General features: G+C 41.9%; 2 protein-coding genes across 2 annotated transcripts; both read left to right on the plus strand.

Moving 5' to 3' along the window:
* The first annotated feature begins 5,319 nt into the window (after positions 1-5,319).
* LOC117456173 (reticulon-4 receptor-like 2) lies at positions 5,320-8,807 on the plus strand. Its single transcript, XM_034095948.2, is given in 4 exon segments — positions 5,320-5,576; positions 6,865-7,390; positions 7,484-8,005; positions 8,007-8,807. Coding segments are annotated over 4 exon segments (1,248 nt in total). The 5' UTR covers positions 5,320-5,541; the 3' UTR covers positions 8,172-8,807.
* A 630-nt stretch (positions 8,808-9,437) lies between these two features.
* On the plus strand, positions 9,438-21,013 carry mfsd6a (major facilitator superfamily domain containing 6a). The gene is made up of 7 exons (XM_034099701.1): positions 9,438-9,690; positions 10,607-12,098; positions 13,444-13,541; positions 14,991-15,152; positions 15,239-15,337; positions 15,509-15,801; positions 19,419-21,013. Exons 2-7 carry the CDS (start codon positions 10,609-10,611, stop codon positions 19,623-19,625), a joined length of 2,349 nt encoding a protein of 782 aa, XP_033955592.1. The 5' UTR covers positions 9,438-9,690; positions 10,607-10,608; the 3' UTR covers positions 19,626-21,013.
* The last annotated feature ends 5 nt before the right edge of the window (positions 21,014-21,018 follow it).

Below are 21,018 nucleotides of genomic sequence, written 5' to 3' on the forward strand. Positions count from 1 at the left end.
GAAAGGAATTAAACATCACCTTGTTTCATATGTGGTGACACAGAGAGGCAGGAGCAGTGTAGCTGTCAGAAAGGTTTAAACAGAGAGCTAATGGCCGCTGTTAACGCTTTTAGGGAGGAAACCCACACACACAACCTCTATCACCGTAACCCACATCTGAGCTCACACACACACACACACGTCCTTTGATTAAACACAAGTACAATTAGCTGTAAAATATGCCAAATAGGTACAGTACTTGCAAACACACACACAACCTCGACCTCAATCACAGTATACGTCAACTGAGCTCACACACACACATTTATTAAACACACATTCACTTATCTATAAGCATTCTCTCTCTTTATTAGCATTGCCATGTCAAAAGACACTCAAAGAATAGGTACAATACTTGCACGCTCACACACGCATAGATTACTGAATACTTTGTTCAGCGACTGTAGGTGGTCAAAGTCGACGTGTAGCAAGATAAAAGGTCAGGTGTTCGTGTGCAGGATGCTTCAGTTGAATGTCCCGACCTTTACTGAGTGTCGGTGTGGCGCAGGGTCAAAGGTCAAACCTCTGCAGCAGAACACACACACACACACCTCATTAAAATTAATTTAAGGACTCTGAATATTTGGTAGCTTTGAAACAAAATTCAAACACTTGCTGTCTGGCATTTACATATTAACACACCAAGGTTCAGGTAGTGAGCACAAATATTGAAAAACAAAACCCGTTTATGTAAATACGTCATAATGTAAGCAGACTGAAGGCTCTCTGTGTTGTGATTGTGTTTGACAGTGTTGTGTGTCTCAATGTGACGCTTCACTGATCACTTTCACCCGCACGCCTTGACATTTAACACACACACACACACACACACACACACACACACACACACACACACACACACACACACACACTCACCTCAGGTTGTGTGTTGTCAGTGACACGGCTGCCATTGCGGCGTCCTCCATGTCAATATGCCAAAAACAGGTTGCATCAGTGCGCTTGTTTTGTTGACCTAAGCAGATGAGGCGGGTGGAGAGATCATGTAATTGATGCTGCGAGCTGAAACAACAACAACTGCTCCCCTCTGAATGAGCAGAACAAGTTTAGTTTCAATGAAGACTTTTTCAAAATACTACACACATGACCAATATAACACACTACAGGAAGAAGAAATAACCCCAAAAAGCAAAATAGGAGCCCTTTAAGCCTACTTACCCAGAATAAATGGTCGTTAAATGAGGAAGCTTAAAAGAACCAAACTACTTTTACCTTAAAGTCTATTTTGAGTTTCAAAAAGTATTGATTGGTTTGAGGGGAAAGCATCTTAACTGAGTGCGTTTTCTGAGTGTTAACAGGTGACACGCTGATGAAACATAATCATTTAATGCAGTTTGTGTTTCTGTGTCTCTCGTTGTTTGTTGTGTTAACTCTGATATGATGCTGCTGAATTATTCACCGTATTTTTCGGCGTCCTGCTGCTGCTGTTTTTTTCCTTCCCCTTTTTTCCAGGAAGCTGCTGAAGCTCACAGATCGGCCTGACCTAAAAGCACTGACATCTCAAGGGGCGATCACACACTGAGCTGCCACAAATACTGTGTGTGTGTGTGTGTGTGTGTGTGTGTGTGTGTGTGTGTGTGTGTGTGTGTGTGTGTGTGTGTGTGTGTGTGTGTGTGTGTGTGTGTGTGTGTGTGTGTGTGTGTGTGTGTGTGTGTGTGTGTGTGTGTGTGTGTGTGTGTGTGTGTGTGTGTGTGTGTGTGTGTGTGTGTGTGTGTGTGTCGTCCACACTAGAGAGCAGAGAGACAACCTCGACCTAGATACTGAAGGAACAACCAGAGGAGGTTTCAAGGAGACGAAGAGGAGGAGGCAACAAATGAAGAGGTAAAACAGCAAAGAGCGAAGGGACAAATGAGGAGAAACAGATCCAACAAAAGGAGAGGGGAGGTCTAGGATATTAAATAAGAAAATGAGGAGGAAGAAGAGATGAAAAGGAGGTTGGAAAACTACTGAAAGAAAAAAAGAAATCTAGGGAACAAAGACGACGGAGAAGTGAGGAAAATGTCAAGAGGATGAAAAGTACTCGGAACTAAATACATGTAGAGAAAGAAAAAATAGGAGGAGGAAAATATCAGGAAATAAGAGGATAAAAAAGTAGTGAAAGATAAAGAAATGTTGGGAGAGAAGAGAAGATGTGGGTGATGAAGAGTGGACGAGAGAGGAAGTAAGTAAAGAGGAAGAGGAGAGAATCAGTGAAGAGGAGTAGTGTGTTTGGAGGTCACAGCCTCTCTCCTGTGGGTCTGATAGATCCACACTGACAACCAGAGACCACTGGAGACACACACACACACACACACACACACACTCCCAGTTTCCCTCGAGGTGTTTTCTTTATCGACTGTGACTGTGTCTGGAGACTCACACACACAGGTCAGAGGTCAGGCTGGATGTACAGATGGCAGATTTTATGTCCACCAGAGTGTGAAAGGTCAGTAGTACTGCAGTACACAGAGTAAAAGTACTCACACTGTAAACTAAAAAGGCAGTACAGTAGCAGCCTTAGTGGTGGTGGTAGTACCGCTCATCTCAATGTATACTCACGTTTTTTGTAAATGTACCACTTTAATCTCAGATAAGTTTCTATGTATTTCTTGTATGTTAAGGAGTTTCAGAATATAACCTAAGTATTTACTTTTTAAATGCAATGGCCATAATAGTAGTAGCAGCAGTCGTAACACTTTCACTAGTTATAGTGGTTGATGAGATGAACATTATTAATAATCATAAATGATATTGACATGGTGACGGAGCCTCAGGCTGACAGCGCTGACACTCGATGATGAAGATGAAGGTGTTTACTCAGAGACGTTGTTCACACTCAGCTTTTAAGTCATAAGTGTGTTTATGAACATGACCTCAGTTGACCTCAGTCCGAGCTGCCATGTTGGATCTGAGGAGCGGCGAGAACGAGCCGCCACGTTGTCGCCTTCATTAACACCTCCATCCCTCACACACACACACACACACACACACACACACACACACACACACACACACACACACACACGCACACACACACACACACACACACACACACACACACACACACACACACACACACAGCTCCTTCAGGACCACTGTGCCTGTCTAAACAGATTTTGTAAATATTAGAATTTTCTTTGTTAATCAAGGTGTGAGTGTAGGGGAGTAGGATGATTGACAGCTGAAGGGCGGGACCTGTCATCAGGTTCTCACAAGGTGTGTGTGTGCGCGTGCGCGCGTGTGTGTGTGTTTGTGAGATCACTTACCATTGTGTTTAATTATGTTTGTTTCAGATGGAGCTGTACCGCCCCCTGCTGGTTGCTGTTAATACTGCATGCAGGTAAGAAATGCTTATATGATTATACCAAATTGATTCAAATAGTATTTACTGATTTAACCATTTATTATATGTATTTACTTATTCATGCATTCACTTATTTATCTATTTTATTTATTTAGTTACTGACTTAACAATTTATTATTTTTATTTATTTATGTGTTGGTGTATTTATTTATTTACAGACTTAACCATTTTTGTATGTATTTATTTATTCATATATTTATTTATTCATTCATTTATTTACTGACTTAACAATTAACCATGAATTATGAAAATAACAAATAATGGAAACGTTAGTTGAAACTTATTTCAATTTTTTTTATATATATATATATATTTAAAATGTCAACATACAGAAATCCACAAAGAGAATCTCTAGTAAGAATGGAGTGAAAGTGAGATGAAGATTGAGTGTTGTAGCAGCAGGAGGTAATCCCTGCAGTCCTCTGGGATTAACGATTAGCGTCTTCATTTCTCTCTGTAATCCCGCTGCTCTCTGAAAGAAACACAGGAAACTACTGCAGAAAGTATTTATACACACACACCATCTGTACTTCACTTACGGACACCTAAATACCTTCTGATGGTAGATTATCTCCTCTATCTGTGACACAGCAGGAATTATGAGAACAACTGTTTTATTGTATACTACAGAAGAAGTAGAAGTACATGTAAGCACAGCTGGATGCAGTACTCTTTAGTACATCCAATAATACTTCTGTGTAGAAATACTATGTAACAGTTACTGAAAAGAACTACAACCAAAATGTAAGTAAAATAAATTAGCACTCATTCTGCAAAACTCACAATTTTAGAATCATATAAATGTTAAAATATTGTAATATTATAATTATTTATACATCACTTTTTTATCAATTCATTTTGTGGTAAAGGAAGAGCTAGTTCTTTTAATATTTGTTGTTGTATTATTAATTATTATTAATCTGAATAAAGTTGTAACGTATTATCTGGCATCTCCAGGAGAGTTTGACCCAGGTGTGTGTGTGTTGGTGCGCGTGCGTGCGTGCGTGCGTGCGTGCGTGTGTGTGTGTGTGTGTGTGTGTGTGTGTGTGTGTGTGTGTGTGTGTGTGTGTGCGTGTGTGTGCGTGTGAGGAAGGTAATTGATTAAGTTTCCATACTTATCGAGATAAAGAGGCTGCTCTGAAACCGGATCTCTGCAGGAATTCTAGATCTGCTGCACTGTAACATCTCCATCTGAAGTCTCCATGAAAGAAATGCACATTATGCTTATTATTGATCATTATTCTCTGCACTTAAACATGTTCTATTTCAGTTTTGAGTGTGACAGAGACAGAAGTGCTAAAATAATAGAATTACCCTCGCACTGTTCGGCATAGATACAACGTAAATGCTACTATGCAAGACTTTTGTAGCTCACTAATAGAGGTAGGTTTATTTAAAGTCACTAATGTCCCGAACACTTTCCTCGTTATTTGTGTGTAAACAAACAGCCACAGTGTTAAAGATATGCAGCAGATACTGCAGGCTGAGATGAATGGAGGTGGAGGTCCGGCGGCTGCAGAGTGCTTCATCTGTGTCGGGGGGGTTTATCCGTATTACTGTAATCTTTCCTTCTGTGCCCAACAGGTCCGCTCATCATCCTCCATCTTATACATCCCGCGTCATCCTACAGACGAGAACAAGTCACATCTGCTGCAGCTGGATTTATCTCTGTCAGCGAAGAAACACAGCTCGAGCGTCGTTCACTTCCTGAATTCTTTATTTCGTTTTATGTTTGATATCAGGTGTTTTTTCTGTCCTAATAATCCTCCTGTAAATACTGCCTATAAACCGCCTTCAATCAAAAGATCATAAGCCATTAAAACAAAATCAAACACTTATTGAGTCATCTGAAAAAGTTGCAGTAATTAAATACAGGTATAGCTATAAATAAACCTGGAGATAAACACCCTCCGCTTCAATCAATCAAATCCATCCAGACTCTAATTCTCTTTGGCCCAGTTTCACTCTCTTAACCCCCCTCCCTCCTCTCCTCCTCCTTTAACCCCCCTCCCACAGCGCATGGTGAATAATTTACGATCTCTCCCCCCTCCTCCCCTCGCTGTGTCTCTTTCCATCTCTCCTCTCTTTGTGGTGTCTCTCGTCGGATGACAGCGCCTCCGTCATGTTCCTCCACCTGATGCATGCTGACCGCCGTCTGCAGGAGACACAGCTGCTGGTAAGGTTACTTTTTTATTTAAAACATTTTCTTTTTTGGATTCAAGTTGTTGAATAGTATTTTTTTTTATATAATTTTTTTGTATTTTAAATTGTACAACTTTATTTATTTTGTTTGACTTTCTTTGTCACAGCTGCTGGTAGAGAGTCAGAGTTTTATCGGGAAATTAATCTATTATTATTAACTACTGCATCTGTTCTTCATTTAAATGTTACTGCTATATCACTTATACTATTGTTTTTTAAGGTTGTACAGTTGAACTTGTTTTATCAGAGCTGCTGACAAAGTTGTACCATTGTATTTTATTAATCAAGAGGGGTCAGATATATGAAAGGCTTTCTTTAGCACTATGTTATTCCGTTGGGATTGTTCTTGGTTTAAAACGCAGGCAGTAAAAAAGACCTCCGCCCTGATGAAATCCTCTAACGCTGCCAGCTGTTTGCATTCAAATCATCAGTACGCCCGACTGAATACAGACTGAGATGCACTTTCTCCAGAGTGTTTAAACCTCTTCCTTACACCAAGTCTGCACCTTTTATTTTCTAATCAAACTCAGCGTTAGATAATACCTCATATGCATATGGAACAACACAATCATAACATATAATAATAATAATATATACATTTTTTATAGCGCTTTTCTGAACCCAAAGACGCTTTACATTTGGGAGGGAGGGTAGACAAACAAAACAAAAACAAAGACAAAGCCAAAAATAAACAAAACACAACAGAAAAGCAGTCAGGAGGAAGTTGATTGAGAGGGGGGGGGGGGGGCTTATGGATAGAGAGTTGAAGAGGTGGGTTTTGAGGCGGGACTGGAACAGGGTAAGGGACTCAGACTCACGGAGGTGTTGGGGGAGGGAGTTCCAGAGCTCTGTCCCCGAAGCTCCGAGTTTGGCCTTGGGGATTGAAAGCAAACCGGCTGAGGAGGATCTGAGGGACCGGGGTGGTTGGTAGAGGGTGAGGAGGTCAGTGAGGTAGGGGGGGGGGGGGGGGGGGGGGGCAGATGGTGGAGGGCTTTGTAAGTGAGGACCAGGAGTTTGTAATGGATGCATATATTTGTTAAGCTCCTCTGTGTGTGTTTTCAGCCGAGGTGGGAAGTAACTAAGTAGGCTACATGTACTCAAGTACTGTATCATTTTAGGGTACTTGTACATTAGTTGAGTATTTCCATTTTATGCTACTCTATACCTTACTCCACTACATTTAAAAAGGAAATAATGTGACGAGTGGACTAACTCTTTAAGTTACAAAAGAGTCAAATCATAACTTTGTTTTTCTGCAACAGTAAGATGCTTCTTGATGCAACAATATTGAAGGCGGTGCTGCTGCTGCTGCTGCTGCTGCTGCTGCTGGCGGAGGCGTCCTGCAGGACTCACAGCAGCTGGTGTGAGCTGGGCTGCGACTGTCGAGGAGATCTGAAGTTCACCATCTGCTCTCGAGGACTCTTCACCCAGCTCCCCTCCAGAGTGCCGCCCTACACCGAGCTCCTGGACCTCTCCGACAACCTCATCTCCATCATCCCCGAGCGCTCCTTCGACAAGAACCGCAAGCTGCGCGTGCTTCTGCTGCAGAACAACAACATCAGCGTGGTGCAGCCCGGAGCCTTCTCCCATCTGGAGTTCCTGCAGAAGCTGGACCTGAGGTGGAACCGGATCTCCGTGCTGATCGAGGGGTTCTCCGCCGGGCTGTCCTTCCTGCGGGAGCTGCAGCTGGCTCACAACCGGCTGACGCGCCTGGAGACCCACAGCTTCCTGCACCTGGACGCCCTGCAGAGGCTGAACCTGAGCGCCAACAGCATCCGCTCCATCCAGGTGAGCAGTTACTCAGGTACTGCACTAAGGTACCCAGCCTAGGGAGTAGCTTAATAACTGTCTTTAATCTGATGACTTCTTCCCCCTCTGCAGGTCAGAGCGTTCGCCCCGATGAGCGGCCTGCGGCAGCTCCACCTGCAGGACAACCGTCTGACCTCTCTGCGCAGCGGCATCTTCTCCATGCTGCGCTCCCTGGAGGTCCTCAACCTGGCCGGGAACCAGATCAGCGACATGGAGATGGGCGTGTTCAAACCGCTCACCAGCATGTCCCTGCTCAACCTGGCCGACAACAACATGTCGACGGTGTACTTCAAGACGTTCCTCAGCATCCACTCCTACAGCATGCACATCCTGCTGGAGGAGAACCCGTGGAACTGCGACTGCGATCTGCAGAGAGTTTTCCGGAAGCTGCGCAGCATCCAGAGGCTCTTCCTGGACGACTACTACAACCTGACCTGTGCTGAGCCGCAGGTGCTCAGAGACTACCTGCTGATGGACGTGGACACGGAGCTGTGCCTGGCAGAGACCGTCACCGTGCTCATCATCACCTTCACCGTGGTGACCACCTTGCTGGCCACCATGCTAATGGGCGAGAGGAAGAGGAAGAAGAAGAAGAAGACGACGCACTGGACGCAGCAGGGAGAACATTCGGAAGAGTCTGACTACTGAATCTGTCTATTTAAGTTTCTTATTTTCTGGCATTCTCGCAATATTTCCAGGAAACTGTTGTTCCAGTAAATATCTCAGGAACATCTGCATGGATAGAGATTTTCAATTCTAAGTTCATGTGTCTTATTTCCCACATGCCTCACACCAAAAAGAGTCTGAAAAAGCTTCTAAAAAACCACGACTGTAGAGGAGAAATCTGCTGCAACATTTTCTTTAAACGCAATGTATATTTTCACTGCTTTATTAGTGCAAAGGTTTTATTTTCTCATCTTAAATGTTTGAATCTGTATATTTTAGTTATGCATACGCATGGTAGTGCATTTACACATGTTTCTGATGTGACACGAGTTTGCTAAACATTAAATGAGTGTTTAATGTGACATTTTAGTGACTTTAAAAGATACTTTTTCAACACAACATTTTTGAATGAGTCTTTAGCAGCCCCTGCAGGTCAAACAGATGCATTGCTTTTACAATTTGATGACATTAGATTTGATAGATGTAGTTTTAAATACATTTAATGTTTATTATAACTATTAATGAACTTGCTTTAATACAACCATTATATCACTCTAGGGACATATGCTTCAGTGGTAAGTTTATTTTCATTTTTCTACTCTACTGGATTTTTTTTACAGTGTTATCTGTGCAGAGTGATTTTAAACAGAATTACTGGAATGTCTTCAATATGTTTTCATAATGATTGATGGAAGTTCCCCTCCCTTGAACAGACATGCTGGAGCCCCTCAGGCGGAGTCTCATTGCTGCTTCAAAGTGAGAGGATTTAGCACTGAAGGGGACCGGATGTTCACAAAATAAAAGCCTAATATATATTTTATATGGGGATGTATTAACTGTTTTTATCATCAGTTATTCATGCAATTAGTTATTTATCCCCCAATTCATTGTTTGTTCTGAAAAAAGCGAGACATCTAGTTTTAGTAAGCTCAATTGGACGATCGAAGTGTTTTTTATTTCAATATAAATCAATTTTTTATCACACAGATTATTGGCATATATGGTATATTTTATTTATTGTATATATATTGTTTTTGGTCAAATAAGATTTCTATATTAGCTAATCACTTCCACAAATAATTACATCAGCTCTAATTGTATTTATTTAAATATTTAGGGGTGGACAGATGTGCTTATTACAGGAAATACTTGTTTTTGTTTACATTTAACTGAAGGAAATACATGTAAAATAAATTAAATGTAGTATATTGTGCAGCCACTTGAAACAAACATGTAAAAATGTGTTCATTTCGATAAACATTCTTCGACATTTTCAAATATAATGTGATATAATCATAACAATGGCTTTTATTTTGGAAGGGTTCGCCGGAAGTAGAAACATCCAACGTGGCGGACTTGATTGTCGGAGGACAGATGGGAGCTCCGGTCTGATGAGCTGCTGTTGTTCCTAATACAAAGAGAGCAGAGCCGGAGAAACACTTCACATTAACGTTACAATTAAAAGGTTAATTTACAGTGTTACATTCAAACTGTACCCGCTAAATTAAAGTCGTATTTATGGCGCGTTTCGTTTGAAAAATGTTCGACAAAGGAGGGAGAAATTCAACAGAAACTGCGCAGTCATAGATTAATGGAAGCGGTAACCTGAGCAGGTAAGAACATTAATACGTTTATTGTTTAAATGTGCTGTTTTATCTTGCTTCAAGTCTTTTTAAAAATACATTTGAGAGTTAAATTGAGGTCCCGAGCGGCTAAATGACAGCAGGTGCCACGGTAAGAGTCATTTCAAGCACGTGAAACCGGTTTCATTTGCTTTGTTATATTAGTGACGTCAATTTGGGCAATACAGGTCATTTGTTGTATTTAACTGTGTTGTTTTTGGTGTGTTTTACGGGTTAAATAAGGCAGCTTTGTTCAAGATAACATATTACTTCCGCATAGGACCATCAGTGACAGTCAGTGACGGATACGCGGTTTCCAAACGTTGGTCCGCGGACCAGAAGCTGTTATTACAGTTTCCATGTAACTTTATATTACTATTGTTTCATTTGAAAGGGGTTGATACTACAGTATAACTTTACTTTTTAAATATGATTTCAACATTTCCAAAAACCGACATTATTAGATATTCCTATAATTATGCCAGATTGATCAAAGAGGCTTTTTTTTCATCTGTAATCCCTGGACAGATGTTGTCTCCTTAAAACACATTTTATTTAAGTTAATAAAACTGCATTAAATAGACTTGATCGGATGTGGTTTGCATAACTAAAGGTGGGTAAATTATGGTTTCAAATATGTTAAAGTGAGTTTTAAAAAGTGTAACTATGGATCATACAATATAGTACTATAACATGTTAAAATATTTGGATGTCTGTTTGTTTTATTATTAGGTATTCTGTTAGAGACAGTAAACATCCCTTAATCACAAAGTTAATTCGCACTAGAGGACCCTATTATCATGTTGGCCTGACATACTTTTGTTCTGACAGAGCAGACGGAACACATTTAGCCTGATTTGGTTACTGAGTGATGGTGATGCTCCATCCTAATTTCCTTATCTTCCAGATATGCCAGCTGAAGACAAGGTTGCCATCCTGACGGAGGATGAGGAGGATCAGAAGAGGAAGTATGTGTTGGCCGAGCCCACCGAGGATCATCCGGCAGGTGCTTCTGAGACGCCACCGCAGACCTCGGTCTCTCAGCTGGAGCAGCAGCTGGCCTCCTCCGACTCCATCAACTGCAGCGAGAGGATTTACCTCCGCATCAACATGCACCTCCTCATCTCCAAAGTCTTCTACTTCTTCTTCTACGCCGCCTACGGCTCGCTGCACCCTCTGCTGGCATTGTACTACAAGCAGCTCGGCATGTCGGCCAGCCGCAGCGGGCTCCTCGTCGGCATCCGCTACTTCATCGAGTTCTGCAGCGCCCCGTTCTGGGGGGTGGTGGCCGACCGCTTCAAGAAAGGGAAGGCCGTGCTGCTGTTCTCTGTTTTCTGCTGGCTGGTGTTCAACTCCGGCATCGGCTTCGTCAGACCAGCGGCGATGAAGTGCGTGAAGATAAATCCTGCACCTGTCACCACGACGACTACTACCACGACGACTACCACCACGACTTCCACGACTCTCCCTCCTGGTAACTTCACCAGCGGCTCCACCAACCGCAGCAGGAGTCGGCGGAGTTTTCTGGACCAGTCCGGGCTTCACAAGATGCTAGACTCTTATTTTCCCGTTTTCCACAGAGACAAGCGAAGCGTAGACGCCAACATCACTTTAGCTCCTTTTATTCCGGCTAACACCACCCGCCCCACCACCACAAGCACCACCACAACCTCCCCTGCTCCAACCAAAGCCAAGAAACATGAGCCCATCTACAACCAGGACCAAGTGGAGAGCATCTTCCTGCTCATCCTGCTCGTCATCATCGTGGGCGAGTTCTTCAGCGCCCCAGCCCTCACCATCGTGGACACCGTCACCCTGCAGTACCTCGGGAAGGCCCGTGACCGCTACGGCCTGCAGAGGATGTGGGGCTCCCTGGGCTGGGGGCTGACCATGCTGCTGGTGGGCATCTGGATCGACCACACACACCTCATACCGGTGATCGAAGGCCTGGGCTGCATTGTGCCCGAATTCCGCAACTACCAGATCGCCTTCATTGTCTTCGGCGTGATGATGACCATTGCGTTCATCGTCGCCACGCAGTTTTACTTCGAGGACGGCAGCGAGTACCAGCAGGAGGTCCCGGAGGCGGTGGTGGAGGACAGCCCCAGGTCCACTCCCGAGGAGCAAACTCCCACCAGCCCCGGCACCAGCGCTGCTCAGGAGTTCCACTACAGCGACCTGCTGAGGCTCCTCAGCAGCGTGCGCTACAGCTCCGTGCTCTTCGTCGCCTGGTTCATGGGCTTTGGGTACGGCTTCGTCTTCACCTTCCTGTACTGGCACCTGGAGGACCTGCAGGGCTCCACCACGCTGTTCGGGATCTGCTCCGTCCTCAGCCACATCTCCGAGCTCGCCGCGTACTTCACCAGCCACAAGTTCATCGAGCTGGTCGGACACGTCAGGTAAAATACATACTGATTTGTATACACACAAATGTTGCAAAAGTCGTGGATTTTCTCTGAAGATCTCCGACAGAAATATTGCACACATCATTTTTTCCAAATGTAATTGGGGGAAATGTAGTTTTTGAAATATACCTTTTTAACTTGAAAAAACTGAACAAAATAACTTTTTAATGTTCTGACAATTAAAAGATTTCTAATAACATACTGAGATATTTTTAGTTATTCCTTATCCTTCTTTACATTCTACACATCCTAAGGAAGTACAAAAAACATATACATTTGTTTTAAGTTCAATTAGATGTCATTTCAATCTTGAAAATGTTTACTGACTTCCTCAACTTTTAGCATCTAATCTGCCTTCGATGCAGCCTAATATCCCCTTCGTGCTTCACACGCAGCCGGTAAATCCTCTCTGCAGCAGTAGTTAAAGTGGATGTCTGAGACAAAGCTGTCATTGATGCTCGGGGTTTCTGTCAGAGTCGCTCGCTCCAGGGACATTTGAGAGTGAGGTGTAAGATTTCAGCTCTTTTACGTCCCTACTGTGGAGTCTGAAACAGAAGAGAAAGTCCCGCTGCTGCTGCTGCTGGTGATATTAATACGCCTCAAATGAATCCCAAAACAAAGCCTTTTTGTTTCTTCCTGAACAGTGTGACATCACGCTATAACACTTGCACTCCTATTGGCTAGCGCTCCAACACATTCTACGTGATAGGCAAATTGTACACTAGTAACACTAAAACATTCTGTCACAAAACGTTCACTTCATGCATAAGAAAGCAGAGAGTAAGTACAAATAAAACTGTCCATAAAAACAGGTTAAAATGGAGGGATTAACTTCAGTCTGTTTTCCACTTCTGTCTCAGTTTTAGGCAGTTTAATCTCACACTTTATCACTTTCTCTTCATGTTGTTCAGTCTTCAGAGGAAACTTCCTGTTTTACTGACTGCAGCTTTTTAACATCTCACTTGCTGTTGTGTGAGATGTAGAATATATTTCTATTTTCGTGAGGCTAATAAGATTGAACCGGTTTTTCCAAGCGGTCATTTATTTCATTTCGTGCATCGTGTTCTTTGTGTGCTCGGCAAACTTTCTTTGGATGAACAAACACAATCTTGTCTTGTGATGAACAAATGTGTGGAGGGTGTGCCGGGTGCAGACCTCTGTGTTTGTCCTGGGGAGAACGAATGTCAGGGAGAGCTTAACAACACTTACATTAGACATTTAAAGACTTATATTAAATACTGCTTCCACCTCTGTTCACTGGAGAAACACTGCTTTATTATCTGTTTAAGTCCACACGGTAATATCTGTACACCCCCTATCCTCCCTCTTCTCCTCTCAGGGTGCTGTATATCGGCCTGGCCTGCAACACGGCGCGCTACCTGTACATCTCGTACCTGAAGAACGCCTGGATCGTGCTGCCCATGGAAGTCCTTCAAGGTAACGCTGCTCCGTCTGGAGGGAGGCGGGGCGGGCTAGGACCCCGCCGTCAGGACAGGAAGTGGCTATGATTGTCCAGCAGCGCTCTTATCAGGACGCTCGTTTCCTCCCATTGCCTCTTTCATTATCAACAAGTCATTTATAATAATAGCAGATAGGGCTGCACGATATATCGTGTCGTGACGATAATCGCGTTATGCGCAATATTCAAATCGCAGGACGTGCGGTTTTGTTTTTTAGGACGTGCGATATTAAGTAGGCAAATGAACTCAAACACGTCATGTTAGAATTATTTTGCTGCTTGCTACAAAAAGAAAACTCGCGCGGCACTCATGTCAGGGGTACTTGAGTGAGTGACATGCAGGCTCTGCATGCACAGCAAACCACCAATCAACCAATCACAATCATTCTTGATCAGATCACAGCAGGATAACCGAGCTAGCTCAGCTTGTTGCTCTGATAACATAAGGTCCAGAAGTCCGTGACTAAAATCCTTCATCCGGTTAAATATTGTTAAAAAAATACCAATTGTATAGCACTAAAGTTCAAGAAAGGATGGTTTGCGAAAAGAAAAAAACGCTCTTTTTTTCAATTCCTGTATTTTTTCATATCGCAATATACTGTATATCGCAGGGGAAGAAAATATCGCAATGTCAGTTTTTTCCAATATCGTGCCGCCCTAATAGCAGGAGGCCTCATCTGAATTGACCCATTCAATCTGCATGTTCTTCCTCTTCTATCTGGGTGAAATCTGAATAAAAAATCACAGTACACAGATTTGATTTAATTATCTCCAATGTCCATCTAGAATAGAAAATCCTCTTTTAAAAAACAGAGACAAACGACTTATATAATTATAAATATTTAGTTAATCACGTAGGACTTATTTGAACAATGCATGCTGTTTTTAAAATGCATAATATAAGTGTAGAAATCCAACTAAAGAAGATAAATGGCAAACTATAGTTGATGGTCAGTGGGATGAACTACTGCAGGAGTTTGTTTGAGATGTCCGCCCTGAGGAAACACAGACGCCTCTCAGAGTAAACAAGAGAAACTGTTCGATACTTCAGCCTAAAGTTCACTGACAGTTCTGTTTTCATGGAGGGACATGTTTAAACCAGTAAAGAGTATCAGTCTTTTATTAACATAGAATGCATCGGGATTAAGATCTGGCTTTAGCAGGACATTTAACATTTCAAATAATTGTTTTCTTGCTCTCTGATGGACAAACTATGTAATGGAGTTATTTTTTCTATAAATACATTCTGAGTAGTTTTGGCACTTTATGGAATACAATTTCTTGTTAAATATCATCCCTTTTTAATATGAATTTTAACAGATAATTTCCGGCCAAAGCACATAGAAGAGAAATGAAATTCTGTCTGTTGGTATCCTCATGGCTGATTGCACCTTTTCTAAATATCTCTGTCCCTGTGTGTCCTCCAGGTGTGACGCACGCCTCAGTTTGGGCCGCCTGCATCTCCTTCCTGAGCGCGGCGGTGCCTCCGGCCCTCAGGACGTCTGCGCAGGGCATCCTGCAGGGCCTGCACCTCGGGTTGGGCCGCGGCTGTGGAGCCATGGTGGGGGGGGTGTTCGTCAGCTACTTTGGTACGACACAACATCGGCATCACATTCACACAAAAGTGAGAAGTATTCCACAGTTACTTACAGTTTTCCTCCCGTTTGCTTTGCAGGCGCTGCAGCGACGTTCAGAGGCATCGGCATGGCCTCCCTAGTCATCCTCCTCATCTTCTCCTTCATCCAGTGCCTCACCGCGGAGAACGAGGACAAAGGTCGGTCATTTTCTGTATTTCTTTTAGCGGACAAAGCTACTTTTTTGTTTCTGATATTGCAGACTTTTCTATATAAGTGAAATAAATTCTACCAAACCTTATGAAATCTAAATCTTTGAGACATTCAGTGTTATCCTTTCTGTCTCTGTAACATGTCCTCTCTCCTTTTAGACGATAAGATGTTGGCGGAGAACATCCCGGTTCCCTCCAGCCCGGTTCCCATCGCCACCATCAACCTGGTGCAGAACCAGAGCGGCACGGGTAGCCCAGCGCTGACCCGCCCTCCAGCCGCGCTGCCCGTGAAGAAGACCAAACACCAGGAGGACCAGGAGGACGTCAGCAAGCCGGCCTGGGTGCTCTCCGGCGCCCCCTGGGTCACCGTGGCCTTCGCCATCGTGCAGATCAGAGAGATGATGAAGATGACGAAGAACCGTGCGCTGACATCAGAGAATCAACCGCTGCAGGTGAATCAATAAATACAAACCATGTTCAGAACTACATTTTAAAAAGTAAAGAGACTTAAATCAGAAGGTTCTATCAAGTTGCCGTTGTCCTTTATTCACAAAATATTCAATAATATTGCAGAACTATAGTTAAAGAGTCAAAGTACCAGAGTATTGTGTTTTTAAACCTAAAGTAGAAGGTTCGTTCCAAAGTACGGTGTCCAAGGTAGGATAAAAACTACAAAACACAAGACATATACACAGGGTTCGTACGGGTGCTTGAAATCCTTGAAAATGCTTGAAATTTGACGTGGTGTTTTCAAGGTTGGGAAAGTGCTTGAATTTTGGGAATGGTGCTTGAAATTGAGATAAAGTGCTTGAAAATGTAAATGCTTTACTTTTACAATAAATTGCTGTCTGACTGAATAGTTCGCTTTTTAGATTAAAAGAAAAGAATTGCTTCGCTTCTACATAAAACAGCTCCGCTGCGGCCTTCCCGCGCTATGCGCGCGACCTGCAAGTGTTTGAGTTACGTGTGACCTGGGCATTCTGATGAGAGATAGATGACTGAGATGAAGCACTCACTTGTAATTCAACCCAGTAATTCTCACAGCATTTCGTGTTATAGTCACGAAATATAATCTATTGATTCGACACAGAGCGATTTTGAAAGCAATGTATTTCTACTGGTGGTATGTTTCGTGCCTAAACCAAATGTGACTTGCTCTATCGAAATCAGTCACATTGACCCGAAGACACATTTTCGTTTACTGGTCTTGGGGAAGTGTGTGTGTGTGTGTGTGTGTGTGTGTGTGTGTGTGTGTGTGTGTGTGTGTGTGTGTGTGTGTGTGTGTGTGTGTGTGTGTGTGTGTGTGTGTGTGTGTGTGTGTGTGTGTGTGTGTGTGTGTGTGTGTGTGTGTGTGTGTGTGTGTGTGTGTGTGTGTGTGTGTGTGTGTGTGTGTGTGTGTGTGTGTGTGTGTGTGTGTGTGTGTGTGTGTGTGTGTGTGTGTGTGTGTGTGTGTGTGTGTGTGTGTGTGTGTGTGTGTGTGTGTGTGTGTGTGTGTGTGTATTTTTGCATTTGTGTACCGGGGAAACACTCACAAGAAACACCGGCTGTTGTTATGCTTGTTGTGATGTTACATTAGTCCGTTCTCCGCTTGTAATTATGCCGAAGCTTCAAAGTTGTATTTATCATCTGAATTTGCCGAAACAAGTTTAATATTCTGAAAGCCAATACTTTGTTTATTTGAAAACATGAAAACAAACTGTCTTTTATATAAAATTGAAGTATTATACAAGTAAAACTACATTTTGCTTTAATCCCATGTAATTGTAGAATGAACACAGTCTTCATTTGAAGATGTATAAGTCAGGTGTCTTGAGTAGTCAGCATTACCTACAAATCATTGTGCACATTTGTAAATATTATTTTCCACTTGTTACCATTGTGAGTCTATTTTTATGCAGCTCTGCGTGATTTTGTGGCTACAATTCAGACTAATACACTACCAGAGGTGGAGAAGTACTCAGCTATTGTACTTGAGTAAAAGTAGAAGTACTCAGCTATTGTACTTGAGTAAAAGTAGAAGTACTCAGCTATTGTACTTGAGTAAAAGTAGAAGTACTCAGCTATTGTACTTGAGTAAAAGTAGAAGTACTCAGCTATTGTACTTGAGTAAAAGTAGAAGTACTCAGCTATTGTACTTGAGTAAAAGTACAAGTACGCAGCTATTGTACTTGAGTAAAAGTAGAAGTACTCAGCTATTGTACTTGAGTAAAAGTAGAAGTACTCAGCTATTGTACTTGAGTAAAAGTAGAAGTACTCAGATCTGGTACTTGAGTAAAAGTAGAAGTACTCAGATCTGGTACTTGAGTAAGAGTAGAAGTACTCAGATCTGGTACTTGAGTAAAAGTAGAAGTACTCAGATCTGGTACTTGAGTAAAAGTAGAAGTACTCAGATCTGGTACTTGAGTAAAAGTAGAAGTACTCAGATCTTGTACTTGAGTAAAAGTAGAAGTACCAGAGTGTAGGAATACTCTGTTACAGTAAAAGTCCTGCATTCAAAATGTTCCTCAAGTGAAAATAGAAAAGTATTCTCATCAAAATATAGTGAAAGTAGCGACAGTAAAAGTAGTCGTTGTGCAGATTGGTCCATTTCAGAATAATATATATGATATGTTTTATAATGATTGATCATGAAAGTGTTCTCACAGCTGGTGAAGGTGCAGCTAGTCTGAAGTACTTTGTAGACTGCAGGGTAGCTTGTGGATTTACTCCAGGTGGAACTAAAGTCTGATTTAACACTTGATTATATTTCACATCATTCATCCACATCTGTGAAGTAACTAAAGGTGTTCAATACATGTAGTGGAGGAAAAGTACACCATTTACCTATGACTTATGTTTACTGCCAACCTAAAAGTACTTCAAAAATAGTAATCAATAATGTATTGAAAAGTTATTTGGCTGATTGTTGTATATCGGCTCAGCCAGGTTATATGGGATGCCCAGTCTACGTACAGATCACTCATTTTGAAATATTAAACTTAGTTTTCTTTTCTTTAATTTTTTATCCTCGTGTAATGCTATCACGAAACACACATTTGGTTGTTTATAGCATAAAGAACATCGGATTTAATGTGAGGTAGGGAAATAATCATTTGAGTATGTGTATATAAATATGTAATTTACAACAGCTGTAAGATGCTTGAAAAGCTGGAAAATGCACCTTGAAAATGCTTGAATTTGACTTTGGAAAAGGTGTAAAAGGTGTTGGATATTTTTCTTCATTTTATTACATTTCATACCAAATTATTATTGATTCATCTCCTAAATAAACAGGAGATTAATCAATAATAAAAAAGGTTATATCCTGGTGCTTCCTCCTCATATTATACTATTAATAATAATATCCTTTTTATGTGTGTGTGATACTTTAAAGTGTGTGTATCAGGATGTCTCTTGAACTCACACTAACCTCATCTTTCTGCCACTTCCTCCCCTAACCGACTGCCCACACACACACTCACTCTCTGAAGAAAGGTGAGACGTTTTTTGCGTGCGAAGGTCAATGGAAAATTACTGTGTTTGTGTTGGGGGGGGGCGTGTGTGTGTGTGTGTGTGTTGGGGGGAGTGTGTGTGTTGGGGGGGGTGTGTGTGTGTGTGTTGACTCATCTGTAACTTTGTGTGTGTGGTATGTGGGCGTGTATATGCATGCATACGTGTTTGCGAATCTCCCACGCCTTCGTGTCATGACGCAATGTGAGGTGCATGCCCTAATTCCCCACGTTGATGTGACCCCCCCTCGTCCTCCTGTCAGCCATGTTGGATTTCCTCCTGAAGATGGACAGGCAGAGTAGCGAAGCAGAGAAGTTAGAAGAGAAGGGAAGTGTGTTTTTAAAAAATATAAGCTAGTCTAGTTAGCACTGAGATAGATACAATATGCTAACGGTTAGCAGAGCTGGAATGTAACTAAGTACTTTTACTAAAGTACTAATTTGACATGATTTTATTTTCCTCCAGTGTTTCTATTTACTAGTTTTCTTAGCTAGCTCTTTCTTAGCTTGAGGATGATTTTCAAAATAAAAGCCCGTCCGTGTTTCACCTTGTTGTTACTGTTTGTTCTTCTCGTTGCCAGGTACCTAATGAGCAGGCGTCGCCCGAGTGCGAGGCGGTGTCGTTGCCGCACAGAAACCCGTGTGATGACGGCACAGAAACTCCCACGCAGCCAGACACCACCCGCCCCAAAGCACCCACAGACTCTAACGAGGACAAAGACCAAACGCACCCTTTCTCACCCAGAGGAGAGGAAAACCCAGCCTTCACAGGCGAAAACACACACTGACTTTTCATTAGAGACTATTTCATTTACACACAGCTTTAGCGTGTATTTATTGCTGCAAAAAGGATTTAGTCTTAACATCTGACTGCAGGTACTTCTTAGATATGAGTCCGTATCTTGGAAAAACGTATTTATTTGAATTTATTGTTAAATTTAGCAGAAAATATCCTTTAAATCTTGAAACAAGTAGCTAATACTGCAACTCTTTTTTAACATGGGTTGTTTTTGCAAAGCGGAGTTTGTTTTGATGGAACTGGAGGTGCGCTTGTTTGCATTTGCCCCTCAGAGGTGATAAAATCCAACTCACCCTGTGCACTGTTCTAACTGCCCTTTACCGGTGGAGTGTGAAGGAAATCCCTTCAAAGTCATTTATAAACTAATTGACTTTAAAGAGTGATGAAATCTGACCAAAGGGGGATTTAATCCAACATTTGTATCGTAAAGTAACATGAACGTACCTATGCTGGCCAGAAAGTTAGGTAAGAAAATACCAACAATGGAGTTTGTTATCTGGCACAAATTACAAGATTCAAGAGATCTTTTGAGTTTCAAACTGTTTGCACACGGCAGTACGTGCAAATAAATATACAAAATTAGTACAAATTAGCCATGTTAGAGAAAAAAAGGGTATAAAATCCAATTTAAAATGTGGATTAACAAAAACCTAAAACTACATTTAGAGGTAGAAATAGTTTTTATATACTTTTGGGGAAATATTTGGCCAAATAATTGTATTTTCTAAAGTGTTACTGTACGCCTTAAGTCCAGCTCATAAATCCTGCAGAAACCCTGCTATGATATCCTTTTAATATATTTCATTATTGTTAAGTTTTGTTTGCAGAAGTGCTTTTTCCCTTGCAGGAATCGAGCACATTTCCGTGGCCTTTTGGGTAAAATAGGTGTTACATTTGTTTCTAATTGCAGGTTTAGATGACAGGAAAAATGGATTCGCATCTCTTCCCCTTTTTGTTTCAGATTCCATCACTTCTCTAAAAAAAACGATCCACTTTTAATACTGAAGAAGTGCCTCTTAATCATGGTTATTGTTCTCACTTATTATTATAAGATGTCATGCAAGGATCCCTTTACTGCACTCCTATACAGACTGATCCGTCACACTGAGGCTCTTTTTAATATTTTTATATTGAAGCTGCCAATAGCCGACACACTATATTTACCGTCTTTGTTTTCCTTTCTCCTGCCAAACAATTACCCTGTGTTCTTTGTTTCAGTGTCGTCTGGATTGAGAAGCCTTCAGAAACAGAGCTACATGGGAAGCCAGGGTTTATTTTCTTGTGTAAATGAAATAATGAAAGGAGGTTTTACCCTCTAATGCAGTATCTTTATCGCTTTGGTTAATAACATTATTAAATATTTATCTCACTAGTACACTCCA

Source organism: Pseudochaenichthys georgianus, chromosome 2 (assembly GCF_902827115.2).
Source record: "Pseudochaenichthys georgianus chromosome 2, fPseGeo1.2, whole genome shotgun sequence".
Classification (NCBI taxonomy): domain Eukaryota; kingdom Metazoa; phylum Chordata; class Actinopteri; order Perciformes; family Channichthyidae; genus Pseudochaenichthys; species Pseudochaenichthys georgianus.